The sequence below is a fragment of the Corvus kubaryi genome, unplaced genomic scaffold (genome assembly GCF_017639235.1).
Source record: "Corvus kubaryi isolate FWS band 111438036 unplaced genomic scaffold, C.kubaryi_AGA036_p1.0 37392, whole genome shotgun sequence".
NCBI classification, from domain to species: domain Eukaryota; kingdom Metazoa; phylum Chordata; class Aves; order Passeriformes; family Corvidae; genus Corvus; species Corvus kubaryi.
In genome coordinates this window covers 8074485-8098652 of record NW_024581131.1, presented here as the reverse complement: position 1 = coordinate 8098652, position 24168 = coordinate 8074485, and the positions used below count along the sequence as shown (strand labels likewise).

At 39.2% G+C, this 24168-nt stretch overlaps 1 protein-coding gene and 1 long non-coding RNA gene across 9 annotated transcripts in view; one reads left to right on the top strand and one right to left on the bottom strand.

Moving 5' to 3' along the window:
* LOC121669567 overlaps positions 1-7968 on the top strand; it is a 36776-nt gene extending 28808 nt beyond the window's left edge. The window contains exon 8 of the long non-coding RNA XR_006017806.1: positions 3034-7968. This is a non-coding gene — a long non-coding RNA (uncharacterized LOC121669567). The remainder of the gene's footprint in view (positions 1-3033) is intronic.
* An 11494-nt stretch (positions 7969-19462) lies between these two features.
* PPP6R3 (protein phosphatase 6 regulatory subunit 3) overlaps positions 19463-24168 on the bottom strand; it is a 51012-nt gene continuing 46306 nt past the window's right edge. For 4 of the 8 annotated variants that reach the window (XM_042038791.1, XM_042038795.1, XM_042038793.1 and 1 more), the window contains 3 exons: positions 23360-23377; positions 22901-23023; positions 19463-20934 (listed from right to left, as the gene is read on the bottom strand). In XM_042038791.1, the coding sequence (XP_041894725.1) occupies positions 20883-20934; positions 22901-23023; positions 23360-23377 (193 nt within the window). In that variant the 3' untranslated portion in view covers positions 19463-20882. The other 4 variants (XM_042038792.1, XM_042038796.1, XR_006017822.1 and 1 more) reach the window with 3 other exon arrangements.

Sequence of the window (24168 nt, the reverse complement as noted above, 5' to 3'; positions counted from 1 at the left end):
TTACTGCTCCTCCCATAAATACTACTTTGGAATGACACCCATGGGAACAATCTCCCATTCATCCTCACTTACCCCTCCATCAGAGATTTTTAAGACAAATAAGGAAGGGTGTCTTTAGTTGTTAGCATATGTAGAGTCATGAAAATTAATATGTATTTTCCAGTCTCAGTGACTGTTGGGATCATTCCTTTGGCTTTGTTCCTAATTGCTGCATTGTTTTCAACAGAGCGTGACCACAACTTCAGTGCCACTCCATCCGTTGTTCCACATCTCCCTTGTCGTGGTACACAAAGCTCCCTCTGTGTTTCTGCTCCTAAGGTGTGCAGACAGTTTGTCCCTGGTGAACCACAGCCAAAACAAGCATGCCCTCTCACTGAACTTTGTTTTTCAGTATTTTACCCACAGCTGCCCAGAGAAGAGGTAGGAACACCACTCCTGGAAACATTCTAAAAATGTGTGAAGGTGGCACTTGGGGACATGGTTTAGTGGTGCTGGTGCTGGGTGAACAGTTGGACCTGATCATCTTAGAGGTCTTTTCCAACCTTAACAACACTGTTGATAAATTGCATTCACTGGTGTTGCTTTATTGACCATGCCATTCACTGTGATGCAGCACATGAATAAAAGTGCATCATTTCATTTGTATCTTTGTTAGGCTACCGACAGCTGTATTGGAGTAAAACCAGGAAAATTGGGATAAACTGTAATTACCCAGACTGGCCTTTGAACACAACACAGAAGTCTGTGGTGCATTCATGCAATGAGTATTATGAGATGTTGATGAGTGCAGGCGCACAGAACAGCTCGTTTGGGAACCCAGCCACAGGAGCTACTCCTTTTTCAGTGTCTGTCCAGTGCTTAGTGCAGCCCCAGCAGGCAGTCAAGCTGTAGCTTTTTGCCTTGCAGTGGGTGTCAGGTATGAAGCTCTCCATGTACCTTTACACATTGTGCAGGTTATATGGTCCTGACTTCCCTCCAAGTCATTCAGCTGTATGACAGCCTTTCCCTTAAAACTGCCCTTGTCCTACACCTTTCATTTTTTGCTGGATATATTTCCCTTTCTGTAATTTTTCATTTATTCTTTTGCTTGGTGGGTTTTCCACTATCTATGTATGTTTTCAGCTTTGCCTGTTCTGTCGTAGACATATTCCTGTCATAGAGGTTTATCTTTACTCTGTATTGAATAAGTAAGGATTTGGATTCAGATCCCCTTCAGGTGCTTTGAAATTTAGGAAATTAAAATGTTGTTGGTACACATTGAGAAATACCTTTTTAAACAATATCTTGGGATGTAAAAACCAACAATCCTTGGCACCAGTACTGAACCTTCTTTCATTTTCACCTGACTTCCTGCAACTTGTAACCCAAAACAGGCTGACATTCCTCATGGCTATGACACGAGAAGGGCAGCATTGTCCATCCACATGAGCTTGTAACAGATACTACTGACCAAGGTGGTGGCTTATGGCAAGATCTATATTCTATCCATTTCCTATGAGTAAGCCTCATCACAAAATAAAATCTACAATTTTGAAACTGTTCCATGATGAATGTCCACCATTTGGGTACATAAAATGTAGCAGATGACAGCTTTAAGGAATAGCTTTGTTATCTCCAGTTCCCAACACTGTTGTACCTCTTCCCAGATCTGAACACACAGAAATCTGGAAATGCAATTATTCCATCCTCATTGTCATCCATTTCATGGCATGCCTGTTGGATGGCTTATGCAATTAGGGAAAATGTTTGTGGCTCTAACCCTCAGTTACTTGTTGTATCTCATGATGAAGTTGCCAAGTGAAGGAACAGCCATGATCATTTCCTTTCTATTTTTGGCTTGAAGGCTACATCTTTTAGGCTGAGAATCTATCAGCCTGATTAATGCAATGGTTTATAACCAAGTGTAGCAGTATCCACTATCTGAGTGCTCTGCCTGCAAAAATCTTCTTATGTGGACATGGGTGTATCATCAGAGTTAAACCTTCATGCAAGTGTAATCAAATCATTGACACTACTGAAAAGAAACTTGAGCTGGTGAATTCAGTTTTGTCAGAAGGGGAAGATCTGAGATGTCCTGGGACTGAAGGGCAGACGTGGAGCACTATGCACAGCTTTGCACAGTGCAAAACAATGGCATAATCTGTGTTTGTGCTCTCAATTTAATGACAGTTCACAGGAGGTTTGTTGACACAGGCAACAGGAAAACCAAAGTGTAAGTCACCTGACCTTTGTTTAAGCAACACTGTGGTTAGAATCATCGAATCACCTAAGTTGAAAAAGATCTCCAAGATCATCTGGTCCAGCCATTAACCCAGCACTTCTGTGTCCCCTGCTAAATTACAGCAAATGCTGCATTCACACCTTTTTTGAGCACTTCCAGGGATAATGCTTCTACTACCTCCCCAGGCAGCCTGTTACAGCAAAGAAATTTTTCCTAATATCCAATCTAAACCTCCCCTGATGCAATTTGAGGCCATTTCCTCTTGTTCTATGACTTGTTACCTGGGAGAAGAGGCCAACTAACCCCCACCTGTCTGCAATCTCCTTTCAGGCAGTTGTGGAGAGCTGTAAGGTCTCCCCTGAGCCTCCCTTTCTCCAGTCTAAACACCCCCAGCTCCCTCAGCTGCTCCTCTCAAGACTTCTGCTCCAGATCCTTCTCCAGCTCTGCTTCCCTCCTCTGGACACACTCCAGCACCTCAGTGTTCTCCCTCCAGTGAGAGGCCCCAAACTGGACACAGAATTCGAGGCATGGTTTCACCAGTGCTGAGTACAGGAGGACAATCACTGCTCTGGTCCTGCTTGCCACACTGCTCCTGATACAGGCCAGGATGCCATTGGCTTTCTCGGCCACCTGGGCACTGCGGGCTCATGTTCAGCAGCTGTTGGCCACCCAGCTCCATCCAGCCTGACACTTCCGCATCTCACTGCAACCTCTTCCAGGTCTCATGAGCCTTACCTGGTTACACCACCATGGGCAAGCCAGCCTGTCAGCCTTGCTGGCCTTTACTCACCTGCTCCTTTTTCATCCCACAGCAGGAATTCGCTGCACTCAGCAGAGTCCATGGCTGATTATGTGTGGCCATGCCACAGAAGCCCACACAGCACAAGCCACTGACGTTACTTCCTCTAGCAGTATTGCTTCTGCAAGAACTGTGGATGAACAGAAGAGTAACAGCAGCACAGAAGCCAACAACTGCTAAGGACTCTCTTTAAGACCTAAGTTAATTTTTGAACAGTGAATATCTTGTCCAAAACAAGATTTGCAACAGAAGGATTAAAAGAAAGATTGCAAATAGTTATTGTAAAACATGGATAATATGATTCCTGATCCAAGCTCAAAATACCTACAGACATAAAATATAGGAGAGGTATGTTCTGATTCTTGAATCTATTACCTTTTGAATTAAGAAATATAAATTTCTGAGATATTTTAAAGTCTTACGAGAAACTACAAAGGAAAAAAGAAATCTTATTTTGAATTCTTGCTTCCACAACACCATGATTTTCACTCCTGCAATAGTTTTGTGAGGCAGTGGGGTGGTGCAAATGCAATCAGGTCATAATGCAGCTCTGTTTCATTTGCCATAGCAATTTTGAGTAACATAATTGCACGATGACTCTTTTTGCATTTTGCTAGTGAAATGCTGCATCCTCCGCCCTTTGAAGACTGTATTCTGATATGCAAATTTTTACCTATGTCACAGATAACAAATTTATCTTCACATGATATGAAAAGGAGAAGATAAGTTTCTTGTGCAGCTTGGAGTCTGTATTGGGGTTTTTCTGTCCTAGATACTTTTAGCCTTATTTTTGCTGCACACTTTTATAAGATTTTTTTTGCATTGCTACCACCTAATGGTCATAATGTCTTGTCTTAACTCTAATGGTAGTAATTTTGTCTCACTCATGTCCAGCTTTCAGACAGAAATCATACAATAGCTTTTGTCTTTTTATAAGAAAGTAAAATAGTAGTAAAATACTAAAATTACTGCCAGACTTTCATCACCCATTTTTTCTATTTGCATGGCAAAGTCTTTCTTCCTCAGTGTTCCTGAAATTCTAATGATAAAGAGGGTTGTGATTAATTTTCAGGTAGAATAACCCTTTTCTAAATGCATACTGCTCAATAAATGAACAAGCTGCTTACAGTAATTAAAGTAATGTCATGCTGTGCTCAAATTGCTTGTGCTAATAAAGCTAATTGGCAACAGCAAGCATTAACTGTGATTAGTCATATGCATCTAATGTCATCACCAGTGCCTATAATTTTCTACACAGAGGGAATTTCACATCTGTTTTAAATCACTTGTCTGTTGCCTGCATTGGTGTTCTTTCCGATATTGTTGAAACAGAGATTCTCTTACTACAATAGATGATAAAAAAAGTTGATTTTCTTTTTTCAAACAAAGAACTGCATAGGAGAGAATAAGATATGAAGCCTTTCCAAGTCATTTATTCTGAAATAAGTGCTTGATTTCAGTTAAATTAGAAATCTGCATTTTCCTTCTTTTGTATATAGTCTGATATTCCCTTCAACAGAACATATTTGTAACAGAACATTCATTTTCTCAGTTTAGACTGCACACTGTATTTCCCCATAAAATGGATGAGTCAAAAGATCCATTTTGTATTTGTTTTGGAAATTTGCAATAAATCATTTTCAGGAAGACAAGCTTTTGCACCATACACTAACTCTTAGCTGTAAATAGAATAATAATTATTTTCTGTGTCAATCCAAAAAGATAAATGTTAAATTATCAAGAATCAGGGGGCTGAAAATGGACTTTTAGAGACCAAAATTATCCAATAATTCATACAAGTGTTTTTCATGAGTTACATTTACCAGACCTCTCCAATTTGCATAGCTTTCTCTGTCGAAATGGGTACATTTTTCTAGAAACACAAAAGTGTTCTCCAGTTCTCCAGCTGCAGTTTTTTCCTGTGATGAATGGAGTAAATATTTCATGTGTTAATCTGTTTGCTACAGTTCTTAGTTTGCTTTTGTCCAGCTGCTTGGATTTATTGATTTATGTTTAGTTGATGTTTGGCCTTACAGCTCACAGTTTCATGGACTATGTAAAACGGTGGAGCTAGCCTGTCACCTCAGGATCAGCAAAGGCAAACCAACCCATCCCAACTTAGAGAGATATCTCAATGAAAGGGAACATGTGCTCTATGAATAGCTCCAGTGATCTCTCTTTTTTTTTTTTTTACAGCAATTTTCCTGACTTTTTCCACTTCAGATTTCAGTTCTATGTCCATTATTCAAAATGTTACCTAGCTGATTGCAATTTCTCTTTTTTATCCCATTTCAGAGTGTGATAAGGTCATGACTTTTTTTCATTGTTTTTCATTTTCTAAGACTAAGTTCCAGATGTACTCATAAAAATCCTCATAAATTTGGGATTTGACATGATTTTACTCATATGCATCATATGCATCACTGTGACCCAGCTCTGTGGTTAATGTGAGGATGGTATCAGCACTCTTTCATAGAAGAATCTTAAGTTTCACAACAAAACTTAATTGTAAAGAGGTAAAGAGCCTGATCTTTACCCATAACAAAACATCCAATTCTGAATCAGCTTCAATTTCTTGGACAGTTTTTGCTTATGTAGACCACAAATGGTTTCATTTTATTGGGGTTTTTGAGAGATCCAGTAAAAATCAAGGATACACATTTGAAATCACATCTAGAACTGCAGGTATTAACTTTCATTTTACCAGATTACAACATCAACTTCATAATATCTTTTTTAAATTATCTAAGCAACTTGTTTGTGAGCTCAGAGGGCAGTTTTCACATGGCTCACTTTTACCTATGTGAGAGAGCAGCTGCATGGTATTTAGTTGCTGGCTGGGGTTAAGCCATAACAAGTCCAAAGACTCTGGAGTTTTTCCATTTTTGACTTGGATAACTTTGCAAGTTCCCAGAGCCTTTGTAACAACAGCAGTACTTGTATTTTAGGAAACAGTAATCCTGTTTGCTTGGGCACACAAAATCAGTAACCTACCTCTGCAAAATCTCTAAAAAAACCCCCAAGCTTTTACCCATGTGTACCCAAGAGTACTCTGCATTTGTTTTTTGAGCTCATCAGCACCACTAAAAACCAGTTCCCTCTTTCTTTCCAATAGAGTGAACTCAGATACTGACAAACACTGTCCAGGGAGCACAGTTAGGACTCCTGGTCTTGTGGGTGACTGGGCATAGGTGGTTAGGGAGAGTGTTTTATAATTGAAGACTTCAGGACCCAAGTTCAGATACTCTCTGCTACAGAAGTTTACTATGATTGAAAAGAGAGTGCACATGATCATATACAATGCAACCACAAAAATAACTGATGTTGAGACTGATTATGAAGAGAAACCACTTAGTCTGTAACCAAAAGAGAGACTGCAATGACAGGAACAAGTTTAAGTTTCTCATGATTGCTTTCAGGGAGTTTGGGTGGATGCTCTGCACTGGTTAAGACAGTGATGTATTCGTTATAATCTGCCTTCAAGAGGGTCAAAAGTCCTCTGACATCAGTGCTGCCTGTCAAGAGCAGAATAGAGAGTAACTGGTTTTGGTTGATAAATGCTACTTTGTACTAGAGGAGGGGAAAATCACAGAAATAGGGCCTATTTTTATGGGGGTTTAAGGATACCAAGCTAATAACAAGTAAGCATAGGTTGTAATAAGGAATAAAATTAGAAAATAAATAGATAAATGCAATCTTTTTTGGCAAACGTGGAAGGTTAAAGGGAAGTTGTGCCCCATAAACCTGTGAGATTCAGTATTACAAATGGGATTGTGACCTGTAAAGCTAATCCTAACAACAGAAGCAGAACACACATTTAAATTAATTTTTTAAAACTACTGATCAGAATTCGTATGTATCTGAGGCAGTTGATTCATATGGTGCTACTTTAAGATGTCATAGGATAGTTAGTTAATTCCTTTTAACTTTTCTAGTCACTGATTCATCTTGTTATCCTTTTCAGTTTGAAAGCTTTATGATTCTTGCCCTCACTTTGGATTTTGCATTCTACAAAGTTACTTACCAGCCTAACAGGTAGTAGAGCACTAAGGGGCAAGCTGACCTACCTGAGAAGGAAATGCAGCACACTTCTTCTTATGTAAGTGCTGTTCAGTGTTAAAGAATATCACTTAAATTTTATTTGTACTTAGTGTTCTGCTGACTAAGAAGCAGGAAATTTGAAAGTATAATTATGTAGCTGGTCTTTCTCTTGCCTTCCCCAACACAAAGTCAATTTATTGTCACAAGGATGGAGGAATGGGAGCATTCTAGGGAGAGAAAAGTTGTTTTTGTGAAAGGACGGTCTGTATTATTCCGTTTTAGTTAACGTAATTACATCATTACACATGCCAGCTATTTCCCTAGGCATTCCTGATAACCACTGGAAAGACAGGTTCCTCTAGAGAATCACTGTGTTAGTTTAACATGGCTTGGTTCTTTGGTGGGAGTGGGAAAAGCCACAGAGGTGGCTTAGTGAGAAGCTCCTGGAAGTTTCTACTATGTCCAGCCACGCCAACCCCTGAAGGCTCTGAAGATGGCCATATTGCTGGTGCCCAATTAGAGAAGTCGGTAACACCTCTGTTATGACACATTTAAGAAGGAAAAAACGTGCACAGGTCTCTTCTTTTTCCAAGGGGTGGGGAGGTGCCACGGCTGGAGCCCTCCTGGCGCTGGGAGTGGCCACGTGGCCATGTGCCACCACAGCTGCCAGGGACCATCTCGGCGCGGCTGCAGCCATGTGTGGCCGCGGCCATGCTGGGTGTGGCCACAGGGACGTGGCGCTGCAGCCAGCACCACGTGTAGGGAAATGGCTGAGTGAATAGGGACATGTATACGTGCACAATCCAAGCTATATTAGTGAACTGTCCTTGACTAGGGAAAAAAGAGAGGAGCAATGCTGATGTGGCAAGCAACAGGATGTTGGGGAGGGGGATGCTGACCATAGAAAGACTTACGTTAGTTAGTCGCGTGCATATGAATCTGTAACCTATCGCTTGCTATCAAAGGCCGCGTGAACAGTAGCTGTAACCCAATAGTATGGAGCTTGCTTATGCGTGCTTGGGGAATTAGGGTATAACTATGGGTCTGACAATAGAATAAACGGAGTTCCATCATATCTCTATGAGAAGTGTGGTTCATCCCGGCAGATCTCTGGCTATTGCCATGCCCGGCACGGCCCACAGCAAATTGGGCCTGCCTAGCTGCTCCTAACCAGTCGTGCTGCGGGCAGAAAAAGCAGGAGCAGTGGCAAGGCTCACGTGGTGCTGGCAGGGCCACATGGCCAGTAGCGGAAACATGGTGAGCGACGCCTCAGCGCGGAGCACAGACGAGATCAACCTTTTCAGCACAGTGAAACCCTATAAGAACTTCTCAATTGATAGAACTTGAGAACAGATCTTGGAATTTTCTTCCAAGTCAGGGAAGAGGAAGAAGTGAGGACGTGTAAGGGGAACCAACATGGCGGCACCGAGGTCAGTAAAGAAAGAGGGAGAGGAGCTAACACTGGAGCAACTGGATGCTGAAAAGCTGTAATCTAGTGAGAAACTCGAACAGAGAGAAGACCCTTGTTTCCAGAGTTAGAGAGCCCTTGCTTCCAAACTACAGCAGCTTCTCCTTAAAAGACTAAATGAACTAAATTGCCCATGACGTACAGTTTTGGGAAGACTGCACCGCCCATGGGTGCAGGACTGCACCGCCCATGCTCAGGCAGGACTGTTATTTGTGAAAATTAAAACCATGCGAGAAAAGTTCACTGAGAACTGTCTCCCGTGGGAAGGACCCCACAGCACAACAGAAAAAGGAAACTCCTTTCCCTAAGCGAACTGAAGAAAGATTTTTCAAGTGAGAAACTGACTAAAAAATCCCATGTTTCATCTCCCTGCACTGTCAGTGGGAAAGAAGGGAGGGGCTGGGAAGAAGAAGGCATTCTAAAATTTTATTTTAGTCTTCATTACCCTCTTTCAATTCTGTTAATAATAAATTTTCTTTAGACTGTTTGAGTTTGAACCTATTTTGCCCTTTATAGTGTTTTTTTCCCCTGATCCTTAGCTTATGAACCCTTCATTACAATTCTTATGGGTGCCTGGCTTTTAGCCAGTGTCAAACCATGACAATCACTCAGGATCTACTTCGTGAAGCTCAGGAATACTGCCTTCTCAAACATAAAAACCAATTAAGTGACTTCTTTCAGATTAAATAAATATGACAAGGCACTAATAGATGGGTATAGGCAATCAAGGTTTTAGATGTTAGAAACACAAGTTAGTCTTACATCAACTAAAAATGTTTGCTGATGCCAACAACACACCGATCATTCACAAAAAGTGTTATCCTGGTCATCGTTCAAATGTGCTTTCTGCAGAAAACTTTTCACCAATACAAAAGTGCCCAATTCTCACTAAATCTCAGTTTAATAACTTGTCAGAAATTTTTAATTTTAACATTTGGGGAGCATTATAAATTCCCTGGTGGTACTTCATTACTACAGCCAAGACCGCTGATTTTTTTTTTTTTTTTAATTACGGAGTTAGTTCACAGTAGTAAGATTATTCTGGTGTACTTAATTAAGAATTTTTAAAAAATTTCCTGAAAGATAAAATTGTCCATCTTTTTGTTCCTTATTCTTTCACAGCCACAACAGTCAGATTTTTATTAGTGATTGCAGTGTGATGGATGATATGTGCAATTGAGGAGTTTTACTATGCTGTTTACTGTGCATGCTCAAATTGTGAAAAGGCTCCATTTTTTCCCTTTCCTGGTTTTGGAAGGACAGCTGTGTCTTTTAATATCACATTAACAGCTATTGGAGAACATGCCACTACTACTGATTATCTGAAGTTGTAAATAGCTATAAAACCTGATGAAAATAACAAAAGCTTTGATCTCAAACCTATTTAAGTGTTCATATTCTTAGTTAACAGCTCTAACCTATTACAAAAAAGTTTGGATCTTTTAACTAAACAAATGCCTTCCTTTAAAGATACTGACAGTAGTAAAATGTATCACAGGAACTGATTTAGAAACATTTAAATACTTATAAAGTGTGCAGAAATGCATAGTGGGGGGAAAGAATGCCATGGGTGGGATGAGTGGTCGTGTTTTCCCTTCTCATTGTACAGCAACTTGGCTGTGCAGCTCCAAAGGTTCTGAACTATTGGCTGCTACTATCTAAGCCAATTGAACTGTACAAAGTCCCACTGAACTTCATGTCATCCCACTCTAGTTTATTGATTTCACTTCAGTTCAGAATTTTTTCTTCTTTTTTTAGCATTTCATTTCTTCAATTCCTCCTCCTGTCTCTTCATTTACCATTCTTCCCGGCTTTCAAGAAGTATAATTTTGGAGAGTTTCGGTCCTTTTCACTGCACTTCATTTCATCCCAATCTAACCATTAGGTTGTAGTCACTCCATTTCCAAATTTTCTTTTTTTTTTTAATGGCATTTGATCATATCTCCTTTCCAGACTGTTACATTTTGTCCTCTGATTTCAAGATTTCAGTGAGGATCCATTCGGCAAGCTTTGGTCCATTTGCCTGCACTTCATGTCATCCTAAAATGGCATCATTACGGGTGCTGCTGAGAGTGGTGTTAGGAGTAGCACTGGGGGCAGCATGAAGGGGGGTCCATGCCAGAGGGCATGGTGTGCAGGAACAGGGCTGTATGAGGAGAGGGGTGCTAATGGGCAAGGGACATGCCCTTGACTCCCAGGCATCGACCCCATGACCTCTGACCCTGTGACCTTTGAGGTTTGACCCTTGACCCCAGGCTCTGGAGCCTGGACCCTGACCCTACTCTGATCCCTAACTAGTGTACCCTATCTGTACCCATACCTACTCCTGTGTCCTGTGCCCCTCACTCCAGCTGTGTCCCGCTCAGCCGCCAACCCCTACCTGTCACTCTCCCGCCTGTCGCTGTCATCCCTCCCTTTTTGGTGTGGTCTTGTCCTGCTGTGAGGATTGCTGCCTGCTGCTGCTGCGAGGGCTAAAAGGGAGTCCTTAGGAGCGGTGCAACTTTCTACTGCTGTTTTTTAGTTTAAGCTAGAGAGAAAAAAAACTTCATTTCTTATTTTCTCACTTTATTTAGAAATAAAGTGAGAAAGAGAGAAATACAGTGAGAAACAGAGAAAGAAGAGTGAGGAAACAGAGAAACAGAGTTAGAAACAGAGTGAAAAACAGAGTCAGAAACAGAAACAGAGTCAGAAATAGAAATGAAGTTAGAAATAGAAAGTAAATGAGGACACACAAGAGACAAAAAATGACTAAACCACAACAAAGAAAGACAGGAACCAGAAAGGGGGTGGGTAGGGGTGTTACCTTTAGTTGGGGGGTGGATTATCTTTATTAGGGTTTATTCAACTTTATTACTTACTTTACTTACACTTCAGCAAAACACACGGAAACAACAATGTACACAAACACAAGGCAGTAAAATGCAAAACATTATCTGTGTATACTGAATTTGCTTCAGTTCTCTAAAGAAATCTATACAATTCCCAACCAGAAGGCAATACAAGTAACAAATACACTCCCTATACACACTGGTAAAAGTACAATTTACCTACAGAGCGATACATGGAAATGCGGCGGCAAATACAGAACAATACAGAGCAATACAAGCCAAATACACATCAACACAATATAACCATTTTTCTATTCCTGGAAAATTTAATAAATTTTATTACAGCAAACCCAAAACAAAAAAAAAGCCCACAGAGAACATAACACTCATCCACCACACACACCTCCTTCAGCTTAACATACCAACCCACCTTCGCTCTCATGTCAATCACTCCGTTACTCCGCACCACCACGGGCCATCAGCGCACATTCACAGCACTCCATGGAGACACAGATCCTGGGAGCCTCAAAACAAATCGTCCTGCCTGAAAAACCCCAGCCCCAGCACGGTCTGCACCCAAACCTTGGCAATGAACATCACCTGGCAGACCGGCCAGGAACAAGAGAAAAAAACCCAGGTGAGAGAAAAACAAAAAAAAATAACCCAGCTGTTTTTTTATTCTAATTTTAAAAATTAGTTGAAAAAACTTACCAGCAAAAAACAAACACACAAGGTTAGAACCACTCAACACAAACACTCTCACAGGCACAGGCAGACACAGACTGACTCAGTCAGACAAAAGCAGTCAAACACACAAGCCAAAAAAAGTTCTTCATTTCATGAGAGGAAATGAAATCTTGCAATTTCAATGAGAATACATTCTGCAAGCTTCGGTCCATTTCCCTCCACTTCATGTCAGCCCATTCGCTTCTACTGCTTTCATTTGGGTCCAGAATCTTCTTTTTTTTCTTTGAAATTCATTTCTTCAGCTTCTTCTCCTCTCTCTTCATTTCACTTTGTTCCATGATTTCAGGACTGCAATGTAAATAATTTTGGCAAGTTTTGCTCCTTTTCACTGATCCTCACTTCATCTCCATATATTTGGTCATAGTCACTCCATTTCCAGATTTCTTTAGTTTTTTCAATTGCATTTCATTTGATCATACCTACTTTCCAGACTGTTTGTTACACTTTGTTCTCTGATTTCAAGGTTTCATTTCCTGTTATGTAAGGAAATTCTTCATTTCATGAAAGGCAATAAAATCTTGTAATTTCAGTGAGGATCCATTCCACAAGCTTCAGTCCATTTCCCTGCACTTCATGTCATCCCATGCACTTCTATTGTTTTCACTTCGGTTCAGAATTTTGTCTTCTTTTTTTTACCATTTCATTCCTTCAATTTCTTCTCCTGTCTCTTCCTTTCACTTTCTTCACAGATTTCAGGATTTCAATGTGTATAATTTTGGCAAGTTTCAGTCCTCTTCACTGGCCCTCATTTCATCTCAGTACATTTAGTTGTAGTCACTCTCTTTTCTGATGTAGTCACTCCGTTTCCTGATTTTCTTTTCTTTTTCCAATTGCATTTCATTTGATCATACCTACTTTCCAGACTGTTACACTTTGTTCTCTGATTTCAAGATTTCATTTCCTAATATGAAAATAAATTCTTCGTTTCATGAAAAGAAATGAAATCTTGTCATTTCAGTGAGGATCCATTCCACAAGCTTCAGTCCATTTCCCTGCACTTCATGTCATCCCATGCACTTCTGTCGTTTTCACTTCAGTTCAGAACTTTTTCTTCTTTTCTTTACCATTTCATTTCTTCACCATTTCATTTCTTCAGTTTCTTCTCCTGTCTCTTTGTTTCATATTCTTCCCTGATTCCAGCATTTTAGTAAGTATTATTTTGGTTTTAGTCTTCTTCAGTCTCCCATGGAGGAAAAATACATCGTATTTGGAATTCTAACATTTTGTCATTTCTCAAGAAGTGTGAGGGCAGGGAGGATAAACAGAGTAAGAATTTAAGCATCAGTGATCTGTAATTATGCTGTATGAAGTCAAGTTAAACTGAGCTTTCCACAGAGCATGTGACAGACCCAGAGTTCAAGCTGATCTAGAATGAAGTGAAATTCTAGTCTTTGTTACGAAGATTTGTATAAGAGATATATTTAATTACCTTTCAGCTTTTACTTAGCAGCCATCACATCTATTTAACTTGTAACGTCTATGAAAAAGGAACTTTTACTTCATAAACACCTATGTCTTGAGTATGTGTGGGTTTTGCAGTCCTGGTAACTGTTCATTCTATCTTTCCACAATCCCAAATTGTTCTGTGAAATCTTCCGTGAGACATCAGGCAAAAGGGAATGACAAATGCAATACTGCCCGCATTCTTAATGTAGAGTAAGGAAGAGCTTCCGGTAAATAATTCAAAACCTGCAGACATCTATCTGTCACCCTATTTGTTATTTTCATCCTTTGACTGTAGAAAAAAACCCCATCTCTAGCACTGGTTCCTCTTCCTTGATTTCTGCAAGAAATTATCCTGATAAAGCACTTGGAGAAAAAGGATACAAGCCTCTTCTAATGAAAAGGATTGGGAAGTACTGACATGGATTCTGCTCTCCCCTTTGCTTCTTAAACTAAGGGTGGTTTGTTTCAAAGTTCAAGTATTATTACTGCAGGATTTCATCAGTTCCATCCTCAGCCACCACAGAAGCTGCTATGGCAGCAGCAGAGAGTGACTCAGACACAGTCAGTAAACTGAACACCTAATAAATGCCTGTCAGCTTAGCAGTAAGCCTCGCTACCTTTATTTCTCCTCAACAGAAAGCTGTAGCTAATAGAAAACTTTATGCTTATTTTTGAGTTTCTAAGACATTCTTAGAGGTTTGTAGCACATACCAAGGCCGTACATTGTTTATAAACAAGTCATTCTTGCTCCATTACCCTTTCTGCTCTGAGGTCAAAGAAGACTTTTTGTCATAAAAACATACAATGAAGATTGTCAGAGATAGCAGTATTCAAGCAGTGAAATACTGTTTTGTATCAAAGCTGGCCATACTAAGTCCTACAGTCAGGTAAGTGCCTGTGGGATACCTTGATGACACCCATGGCTGGACATTAAGATAGTCACAAAAAATAATCTTAAAAATGAACTAGTTGCTCTTTCAAATGCCATCATATCTTTTATCAGTCATAGCTTTTATGAGGAAATGAAGACTAAATTCACAGGCCTCAGACCAAGTTTAGACAGAGGAAGGTTTCATAAGACAAGTGATGTTAACACAAAGCCTTCTAATTTTGTCTAGCAGCAGCAATCATTCAAGTTTCTGAATCCTCACATTCCAGAGGGTCAGATGTCACTACATAACACACAGCCACACCATGAGCATAAATTCTGACTTCAATCAACTTATTCAGATGATTTCATTAGTGCGTATTTTTTCCTCCTATTGCAACTCACAACTTAAAATTTTTTCCCGTCATGAATAACATGCCACAGGCATCACTGCCATGAACTATGAAAAAGAATTCTCCCAGGAGCCCAAGGCCATTTGAGGATTCCTGTTTAGAGCAATCCATCATTTCATAGGCAGATAGCCAGCCAGAAAGATTTCACCTTTTTCTAGCTCACTGAAGCATTGCAATGACCAAAAAGTGAAACGAGACCTTGCCTGAGATTAAGAACTTCAAACTGCCTTCCCCTGCATTCAAGGCTTTCCCATTTCCCTGCTTTATTTCTTTCAAGCCAGTATCTTGATACTTGAAAGCAATCACCTTTCCATTTGAGGGTTGCCTACCTATAACCTTTTTGCACACTTGTGAACACGAAGACTTCTTGCTCCCAATAAATATTTTAGTGTGACGAGATGATCGAGTTTCTGTACAAGTGTCACACTACACCACCATCTCTTTCTTTATGCCTTTTCAGACACTTGGCACAAAAACATATCCGGAAGTAGCATCTACTTCTCTCACTGAAGGAACTGGTTAGTCATTTTACACATAGTCGATACCTTCTCATATGACAAAAAAGGATATTGGAGAACAGCCCAGATGGAAGAGCACCAAGCATGCACATGTACAAATTCATGCTTAACATAACCCTTGCCCTGCACTTAGTTTTGCAATCCAAGTCCCTTCCTGAGTTATTCCATTCTAGATCATAATTGAGATCGTGAAAGAGACTCCCAGTTGGATATGCCTTACCACAGGCTCAAATATTATCAAGCAGCTGGACTAAGAGAGCATCAGAGAAATCATCTGACAAAAGCTGAAGTTTGCCTCAGACACCAGAGGCAACAGTACCTCCTCCCATCAAGATACCTTCAGGCTGTGAAGAGACCACTGACAATGTCTGCACACACAGAGACACAAGCCTGAAATGCTTCAGAATGGGCTGTAACCTGTGCACAAGTATCTCTTTGTTCTTCCTGGTATTCCACAGTTCAGTGCACTTCGGAAATGCACCACTGGCACTGCACCAGCCATGTTAAGAGAATATATCCCACACACTGATGTGCATGCACACAGGCGTGAATCTATAGATATTTATTTAAATAGTTTAGTTAAAAATTATTTGAACTGCTTGTACATAGAAGTAAGTATGAATTCCATATGAATTGTGTAACTAAAGCTTGAAACAATTTACTTACCAGGGAGTCACCCACCACTTTCCAAGTTCAGAGATTTGTCTTTGGAGTATTTCAAACTAGACAAGCAAAGTACCAGCATTAAAAGGAAAGTGGCACATTTTGTCAGCCCTTGTATCTTTTCAAGCTACTTTATTCTGAAGGAACTAGAGAGAAACAGTAGGGCCCTACAGTCCTATGAATATCTCACAGTTCCTTGTTACTACCTTGTCTGCCAATATGCACAGTCCACTATAGCTCATTCCAAAGCAGAGCCCTTCTCATCTGAAAGCACATCTCAGAATTTTAAGTTTAGCAGTGACTCAAGAAAAACAATCCTTTTTAACAAATACAGCATTAACAATTGTTTCTATAAACATATAGGAGAAAAAGTGCTTTGGAGAACTCCCAACAACAGAAACAAGGTCACTGGAGTTTTAGCAGTCTTAGCTTATCTTAGCAACGTTGTGCCTCTGTCTGATGTGAGAGTCAGTAGAAGACAGTCAACAATTTTTATCTTTCATTTGAAAAAATAGCAGAGGGATTTCCCAAACACTCAATTCTGTTTGATGTAAGGAAAAGCAGGTTTTATTTGCAATGTCTGCAGTCAGGCTTCAGTGCCCTGGCAGAAGAGCCAGGTTAGTGTATTACCCAGGATGAAATTGTGACAACCTTTGATAGATAACTGGTGTACATAACAGGAATGGAAGAACCCCTCCCAGGTAAGAAAGTAGTAAGTGTGGCACATAGTGGAGTTTAAAAGCAAACCTAACTGATCCGTAACAGGTCCAGGTTCCATCTGAAAAAGTGATGTCTATTAGACTCTTGAGAATCAAACACCCATCTACCTAAATATCATCCACAGATCAAAGTAGTGAGAAAACCAGATAAACTTTCCTTGTGCGAATGGGTAAGCATTAAATCTCAGGAGACATGAGCGACAAAATCTATACAACCTATACACAATCTATACAAGGCAAGGTGTAACTTTCTTACTCTGGGAGGCTGTATACAACAGATAATCATGATCTAAATTACAGTCTTCAGAATCATCATTTGAGACACAGAAAACACAGATCACAGGAAAGCACCCACACCATACACAACTCAAATCCAGAACAAGGCCCTAGAATCAGAATTACAGTATTTAAGCTATGACCAGAAAGATAAAGGGAATCCCACCTCACTTTGCAAGGTACTTAGTGACTTAGAGAAGACAGAAATACAGAAAAAGTTCCCCTCCTCAATAAAAAGTACACAAACACTAAGCCCAGACTCACCTAAAAAAGAATTCGGAAAAATGCCATCAGCAAAACACAAGGCAAAGTCTGGGTCTTGTTAGTGCTTTAGCTTGTGGCAGCACATTAAGAAGCACACAGATTTCCTTTGGATATCATTGGAAGTGTGATTAGACACAAGTCATTAATCAAGACTAAACACAGGACAAATCACAATTTGAAACAAATAGCAGAACAAGGTCTGAGCAAGTCCAAAAAATGTTCTGTCCTACCTAAAGGAGACAGAAAAATGCCTATCTTTACAATAAGAGTATTTTTTATTTTAATTTTACTGTCTTCATCTCCTTCCATTCTCAAACAATAATGGAATAGGAAGATGCAGAAACTAAAAGACAGATGTTAAGAACTTTACCAAAAAGGGCGTTTTGCTGCCGCAGTAACAGCCATTTTCCATCCTGGTTTGGGAGGCAATACAGACACTTTCATAATGAAACTCAAAGCACTTATACTACACTGGAGAAAGCACTATTTATTCTGAGACAGTCAGAAGTGATTAAGTCTATTAATAGAGCCAGTTATATACAGTAAGTACTTCCTGATGTAACTGTATGAGACATATGTCAGAAAACAAAATCTCCGAGGAAATTAACACTAATTTGAACAGAAAGGTAAGTTTATAATGACAGACAGTAAGAACCTGATTCATCTTCCTCACAATTCTCCTCAATGGATTTCACACAAAGAATGAATGTCACAGTAAGTTTCCACAGAAGTATGCAGATGACAACACAGAACTCACTGTTTTCAAGAGGTAGATACAAGGTTTAATAGGTGCAAAAATGTAGACCCCACTCAAGAGCATGGTCACACGGGATTCCATGTACAATGACATAATGAGATTGTTTCCACTATCCTGTTATCTTTTCAGCAAACTAATAGCAATGTTAGTCAAGATGATGACTTATGCTTTTAGAATAATCTTGCTATAAAACTCATACAGGGCTTACACTTAAAAATAATGGTTTCACTGGTCAAGAAGGCATGATTCATCCACTCTGCCAGCTGGGAAGAGGCAATGAGCTACTACAGATATTACTTGTCTAGCAAGTTTTGAAACAGTCTGTTGCTTGAGTAAAAATCCTTTACCAGAGAAATCCCAAGGGTTAAATCCACTGCCCACTGACATCAACTGACATAAATATTCCTCAGTTTCAAGTGACTGAGCCTCTAGTCATTTCAAAGAGCACTGTGGAATGTGGCAGTGGACAAGCCTTTCAAGGCATTTTCATCCTTATTGCTGCTAAAAATACTGTAGGAACTCAAACCTGTACAAGTTATTAGACTTTAGTCCATGCTGCAAAATGCATTAAAATACCTGTTCATAAAGAAGACTCAAATTCCATTGCATGCAAGTCAAATCTGATTAAATAGGTTGGGTAACAGCTGTTCAGGATTCTCCCAGTACGTTCAAACATTTGTAAGGCTACATGAGCAGCGTATCAGCAGCAGTGTTGATAAAAGACAGCAAAAGAGGCGTGTTTACACACACCCATACACGCCCCTCCCCCCCCACCCCAACCACACCTCCAATGCTTTCAAGTTCAGGATTCCTTGTGCAAGCAATAGTGAGTGGGTAAAACACACCCTACACTTCCTCAAAACAGTGGACTGATAGGACAGATCACAAACAGAAGGACAAGGACATAACTTTGCTGAACTGAAGGCAACAGGGCCCAGACTGAACTTCAACTACTGTGTTCTCCAGTTTTCATGGCTACAGAGCTAGATAAATCAACTTTTCAGCAAGTGACAAATGGCTCCGCTGGAAAGGATTCACGCTCCTTACAAGCATCAAACTTATGCAAACCAGCTTGCTGCTTGCCTGCATTTGGAATTTCTGCTTGACTGCAATTCATGTGTCAAAATGAGCAGTTTTGTTTCCAAAGCTGCTTTTTCAGTAACAGATCAGAAACTGAGGACAGCTGCCAACCTTAAAGCTAACACACAAAATAGTTTTGGTCAAGCTGATCTGAAAGTAATTTTGAACTGAGACAGAAAACTTAGAAACTGACTGGATCCCATCACTTATAATGTATAATAAAAGGGCAACCATAGTTACCAATTCCTATGATATTGTGGTTTTACCCCTTCATTTTCACACAACTGATCAATTTGCAAAAATTTCCACGGACAAGTGCACTGAACGTTGCAGAAAATGCAAAAGAGAAAGCAATAAGGGCAGTGACATACATGTGGGTTTTTTATTTCTGTATGCAATGTAATGTTTAGGCACGTTGCTTGGGACGCCTTCTAGAATAAATCATTGGCCATTGTTTAGAATATCCTTTTGGCTTTAAATACTGGTCAGGAAAACAAATGATGTAAAAAATAAATGAATATAACTATTACAGAAACAAAAATGGTTTTGCGTCTAAAAGTGCAGGAGTATTTTAACCCTTTCACCAGACAATGTGGCAATATACAGTATATTGCTTCTGTTTGTTTGAGAAGGCTGTTGGAATTTTACACTGACATAGAAAATTATAAATTACACAGAATTAGTTTCCATAATCACTATATATATACACAAACCAGCTGTGAAAAAACTGGCTTAGAACATACAAATGAAAGCCTCACACAGATCAGTACAGTGAAATTAACAATTAACATGCTCTGCTGCCAAAATTTGTATTAAAAACACTATTTACTTTTAAAATGCATGTACTGTAATTACATTAGCAGCACGGGCATTTCTTTTACTTGACTTGTCTAAAAGGATTATAGCGTTTTAAATACGCAGATTGTTCTGAAATGTTCCATTGTATAATGCTTGGTATTAAACTAAATCTTGGTGAACTGTTTAGAAGGCAGGTGAACCACTTAAACACAACAAGCCATGTGCACTCCAAATATTCTAGTGTTTCACCTGGAAGGTATTGTTTCAAGCAAACTAGACTTAACAGAACATATGGCTTTACAGTAACATCAATTTGTCAACTAAGCTGTTGCAATAAATACTTAAATCTCTACCAATAGACTTACATTTTTTGATCTGTTTTGAACAATACAGAAAACAATTACCAATTAAAAAACCTGTTGTAAAATGTTGAACACCAAAAAATTCTTATTTAAATCACTTTTGTAAGCTAAAACAACCAAAATAACATTTATAGGGCATTTCAGTTTCAGAAAAAACATGAATTTTCTTTTTCTTTTTTACAAGGTGAAAAATGTAAGAAAACTGCTAAATACTTTGGTCACACTAATCGTCAAATAGTTATGTCTCAAATACATTAGATTTTTGTATTCACTTTTTTATAAAACTATTCTTACAGCCATTTTAACTATAGTAACACTACTGTCATCATTACATGGGTAGCAGGATCTTATTTCACAGGCCCCCATTATTTAGAACAATACAATATAAACATACGCAAAAATTATTGGTATTTCTCAATGTGCAATATTTTTACACTTATGAATTTCTGTACAATGTCTTAAAATCTAGAATATAAATGTTGCTGGTCCTGATTCCTTGCGAAATTAGTGCAGCAGCGACTGGCTTCAACAGGGTCTAGATGATATCCTCAAGAAACACTCAAACACCTGGACATCAGTTCTTTCTCTTCAGCCAAGGTAGTAGACATCACATATCATACAGGGCCATTAACAGCTGCCTCTCCTAAATGGGTGTGTTGATCAGTCCTAAGAGGCCAAAAAAACCAAATGTAAATATACAGGAAAGATTCAAAGCAAATTCAGGTAGGTGCAATAAAAACCAAACCAAAAACCAGCAGCCCCAGATCCTGCATAGCACAACCTGTGAACTGAAGGAAGGAAACGTGCTAAGAACATGCTCATCCCAATTATCTTCTGCAGTCCAGCATTTCTGGAGTCCTTGTTTCCTAATTAAGCGTAGCACTCAATTAACTGAGCACACCACTGAAGAATGCGTGATCTTCATTAACTGAGATACTAAGTGATCTCTAGAGATGTGGTATGTCAGAGAATTACTAATAAAGAGCACATTTCTGATACTTATCCAAATCTTATTCTGTGAGGCAAAATGTGATACTGGGAGTATTTAAGGTTGCACTGGAAAGCCAGCAGCTAAGACACAACAGGAAAAACAACAGCGTCTTAAAAGACTGCTTTAGTTACTAATCTAATCTACAAACAGCCTTTCACAAACACTTCGAATGTCAGTCCATTGGGATGAAACATTCATGAAGTATGGAGGAAAATGGAGAGCAAACCTTCCAGAGTGAAAACAGTAACGGTATATACATTTCTAGATGGAGTTTAGTATAAACATGGGCTTAATTGCTCTAGACTAGCATGAAGAGATCAAACCAATGCATAAGGACATTAAAAATATGCAAGCAACAGAGGCAAAAAAATCTCAACTTCCATTCAGTGCAAGTCCATGGAATACATCTGAAGATTCTCTAAAAGAATGCAAATACTGCTTGAAACTACAGATGAGGAAAGTTACCTGTAACTCCTGTTCTCTGATGGTGGACATCACAGAGAAGCCACTCTGGGGTCCGTGCTCTACATGCACATGACCAGCAGGAGCCCCCTAGCTAAGTCTTTGGCTGCTAAGCTCTAAAAACACTTTTTAAAAAACATACGTAAACATTAGAGAAAAGACAGACAGCACTAGACAAAGGCAAACATTTTTTAGAGAAACCTGGAAGATAAGAAACAAATGCTGCATGGACAGGAAGTGTGACAGTCTGCACAACCGTCACTCACTTATTAACCAGAAAAAAGTCCATGACATAACAGGGCTCCTAGCAGAGATTATTCCTGCTAGCCACCAGCCAGAGACCAACCTAGGGGACTCCTTCCACTAGTCATACATACATGGAGCCCCAAAAGCACCATTATGTTTATCTTGGTATTTATCCTGTACTTATGAGGATCTACTGTGACAGCCACCTTTAGAGAAAGTCCTGAGATTTGCTGAAGCCAGCAGGATTCAACGAAAGGAGTTCCTTGATATTTCCCACAACTCAGAAGCAATCTAGCGAACTGCTAGCTCTGACAGCCCTCTATTGGTTCAGACAAGCATCTTTACTCAACAGGTAATCACCTAGTACCCAAGGACTTCTTCCCGACAATTTAATGCTTATGAGCATCAAAAAAATATTGTCATCTAGATAAAGACAGTATCTCTAGGAGAGGCTGTGAAAGAGTTTTTGGGTTTCCCACTTTAAGTATTTTCTGATTAGAATCCCCTTCTTGATCAAATTTGAGATTTATGCAGAGAAGAAAGTTAAAAGAAAGGAGCTGATTAAATACTGGCTCATAAACAAGTCTTAAAAACCAGAATCTGTATTTGTGAAACATGCTTACATCTTTTTAGTCTACATACAGTATAATCAGAACATGCAGTAGAGTTCTGCGCATCAATTCACTATTCTAACTTGGCAACATATTGTCACAAAACAGAATGGGGATATTTACAACTCTCTGCAAAAAAAATAGATTTTTGATGACTCAAGAGTCTTAGAATCAACAGAAAACTCAACTTGTAAGAATTTAATAAAATAAACGCAAGCACATTTTTAGATCAAACTAAACTCAATCTCTTTAGATCAAACCTATTAAAAAAAACACACAGCCTGCTATTTAGAGAATTGAAAGCATCCTTGAATGCAGTTACCTCTGCTCTGGATTGCTGTTAGTATGCTGAAGACCTGAAGGGACCTCTTCTGCAACCTCTGTATTCTCTTCTACTACATATTTACAAGAAGGATCCTGCGAGGTAGTCAATTTTCCTTCCTCACTTAAAAAACAAAAGAAAACAAAGGCAAAAAGTTATTTAATGTATTTAACTTTTAAATTTATTTATAGGGAATTTCAGGCAACAGAAGAAAACTGAGACAGGTCCATATTTCACATGCAAATGGATTTTAAGTTATGATTGCAACATGAAGATCAAGCACATGGCTCTAGACTTTACAAACACCTAATGATGCGCTGGTGTTTACATCCATTAAAACTTTACTGGATAAAAGGGCAAGAAACACAGTGATTGCAAATAAGATCAGAAAGGAAAAAAGGAATGTATGTGATGCCTGAAGTGATAACAATCACAGTCACAATCCTTTACTATACATACCGATAGGATTTCAACACTCTGAAGCCAGAAGTATGCAAAAATGGAAGAAAGTATAAAAGAAATTCAAGATTCCCTCAGAAACTGGCATTAATAAAGTCTGTCCATGAAACATATCAGCAAAATCATTAACTCATCACTATCTTGCATAATAAACTCCCTAGTAACTCCACAGTGAATACTATGTATGGTTTATGGAGTACAAAGACTGCAGCTACTTCACAAACTTCCTCTTGTAGACAAAATCAAACAAAGTTCAGTGAAAAAGCTGTACACGCACACTATATAAGACAGTACATGTAACCAGGCAGCCTCAAAAGTCATTAGCAAACAAATCTTCTGGTTTGCCTCTAAACCCAAACTTTTCTGCCTCTCTATTCCACCCTCTTCCACCTCAGTCACACCATTATCAGTGCACTAAAATACAAATTTGAGCGTATATACCTGCAAGAGATAGTTATAAAGTAGCTCTGAAGTAGACAAACATCAATCTTATACCTCTGTGGCAACAAATCTATTTATTCAAGAAGTGCCAATCTCCTCTGCTGGTTTTCTTCCTATTCTCACAGTTCTCCTTTCCATGGATCCTTTAAATTTCAATGAATCCTTCTCTTTTCTCCTTCTATCCTGCAGAGCCTGCAAAAATACTGTCTTTTGCATTGCAATCTCTCATCAAGTTTTCCCCATCTAATCTCCCCATCTCATTTGCGTTGATAGTCTTTGCATTCCTTCCAAATAAAATATTTGTCACCATCACCATCAGAAGTGGTGTCCTTGGTTTATTTATTTTTTTAAAGAGGCAGTCTCTGCTA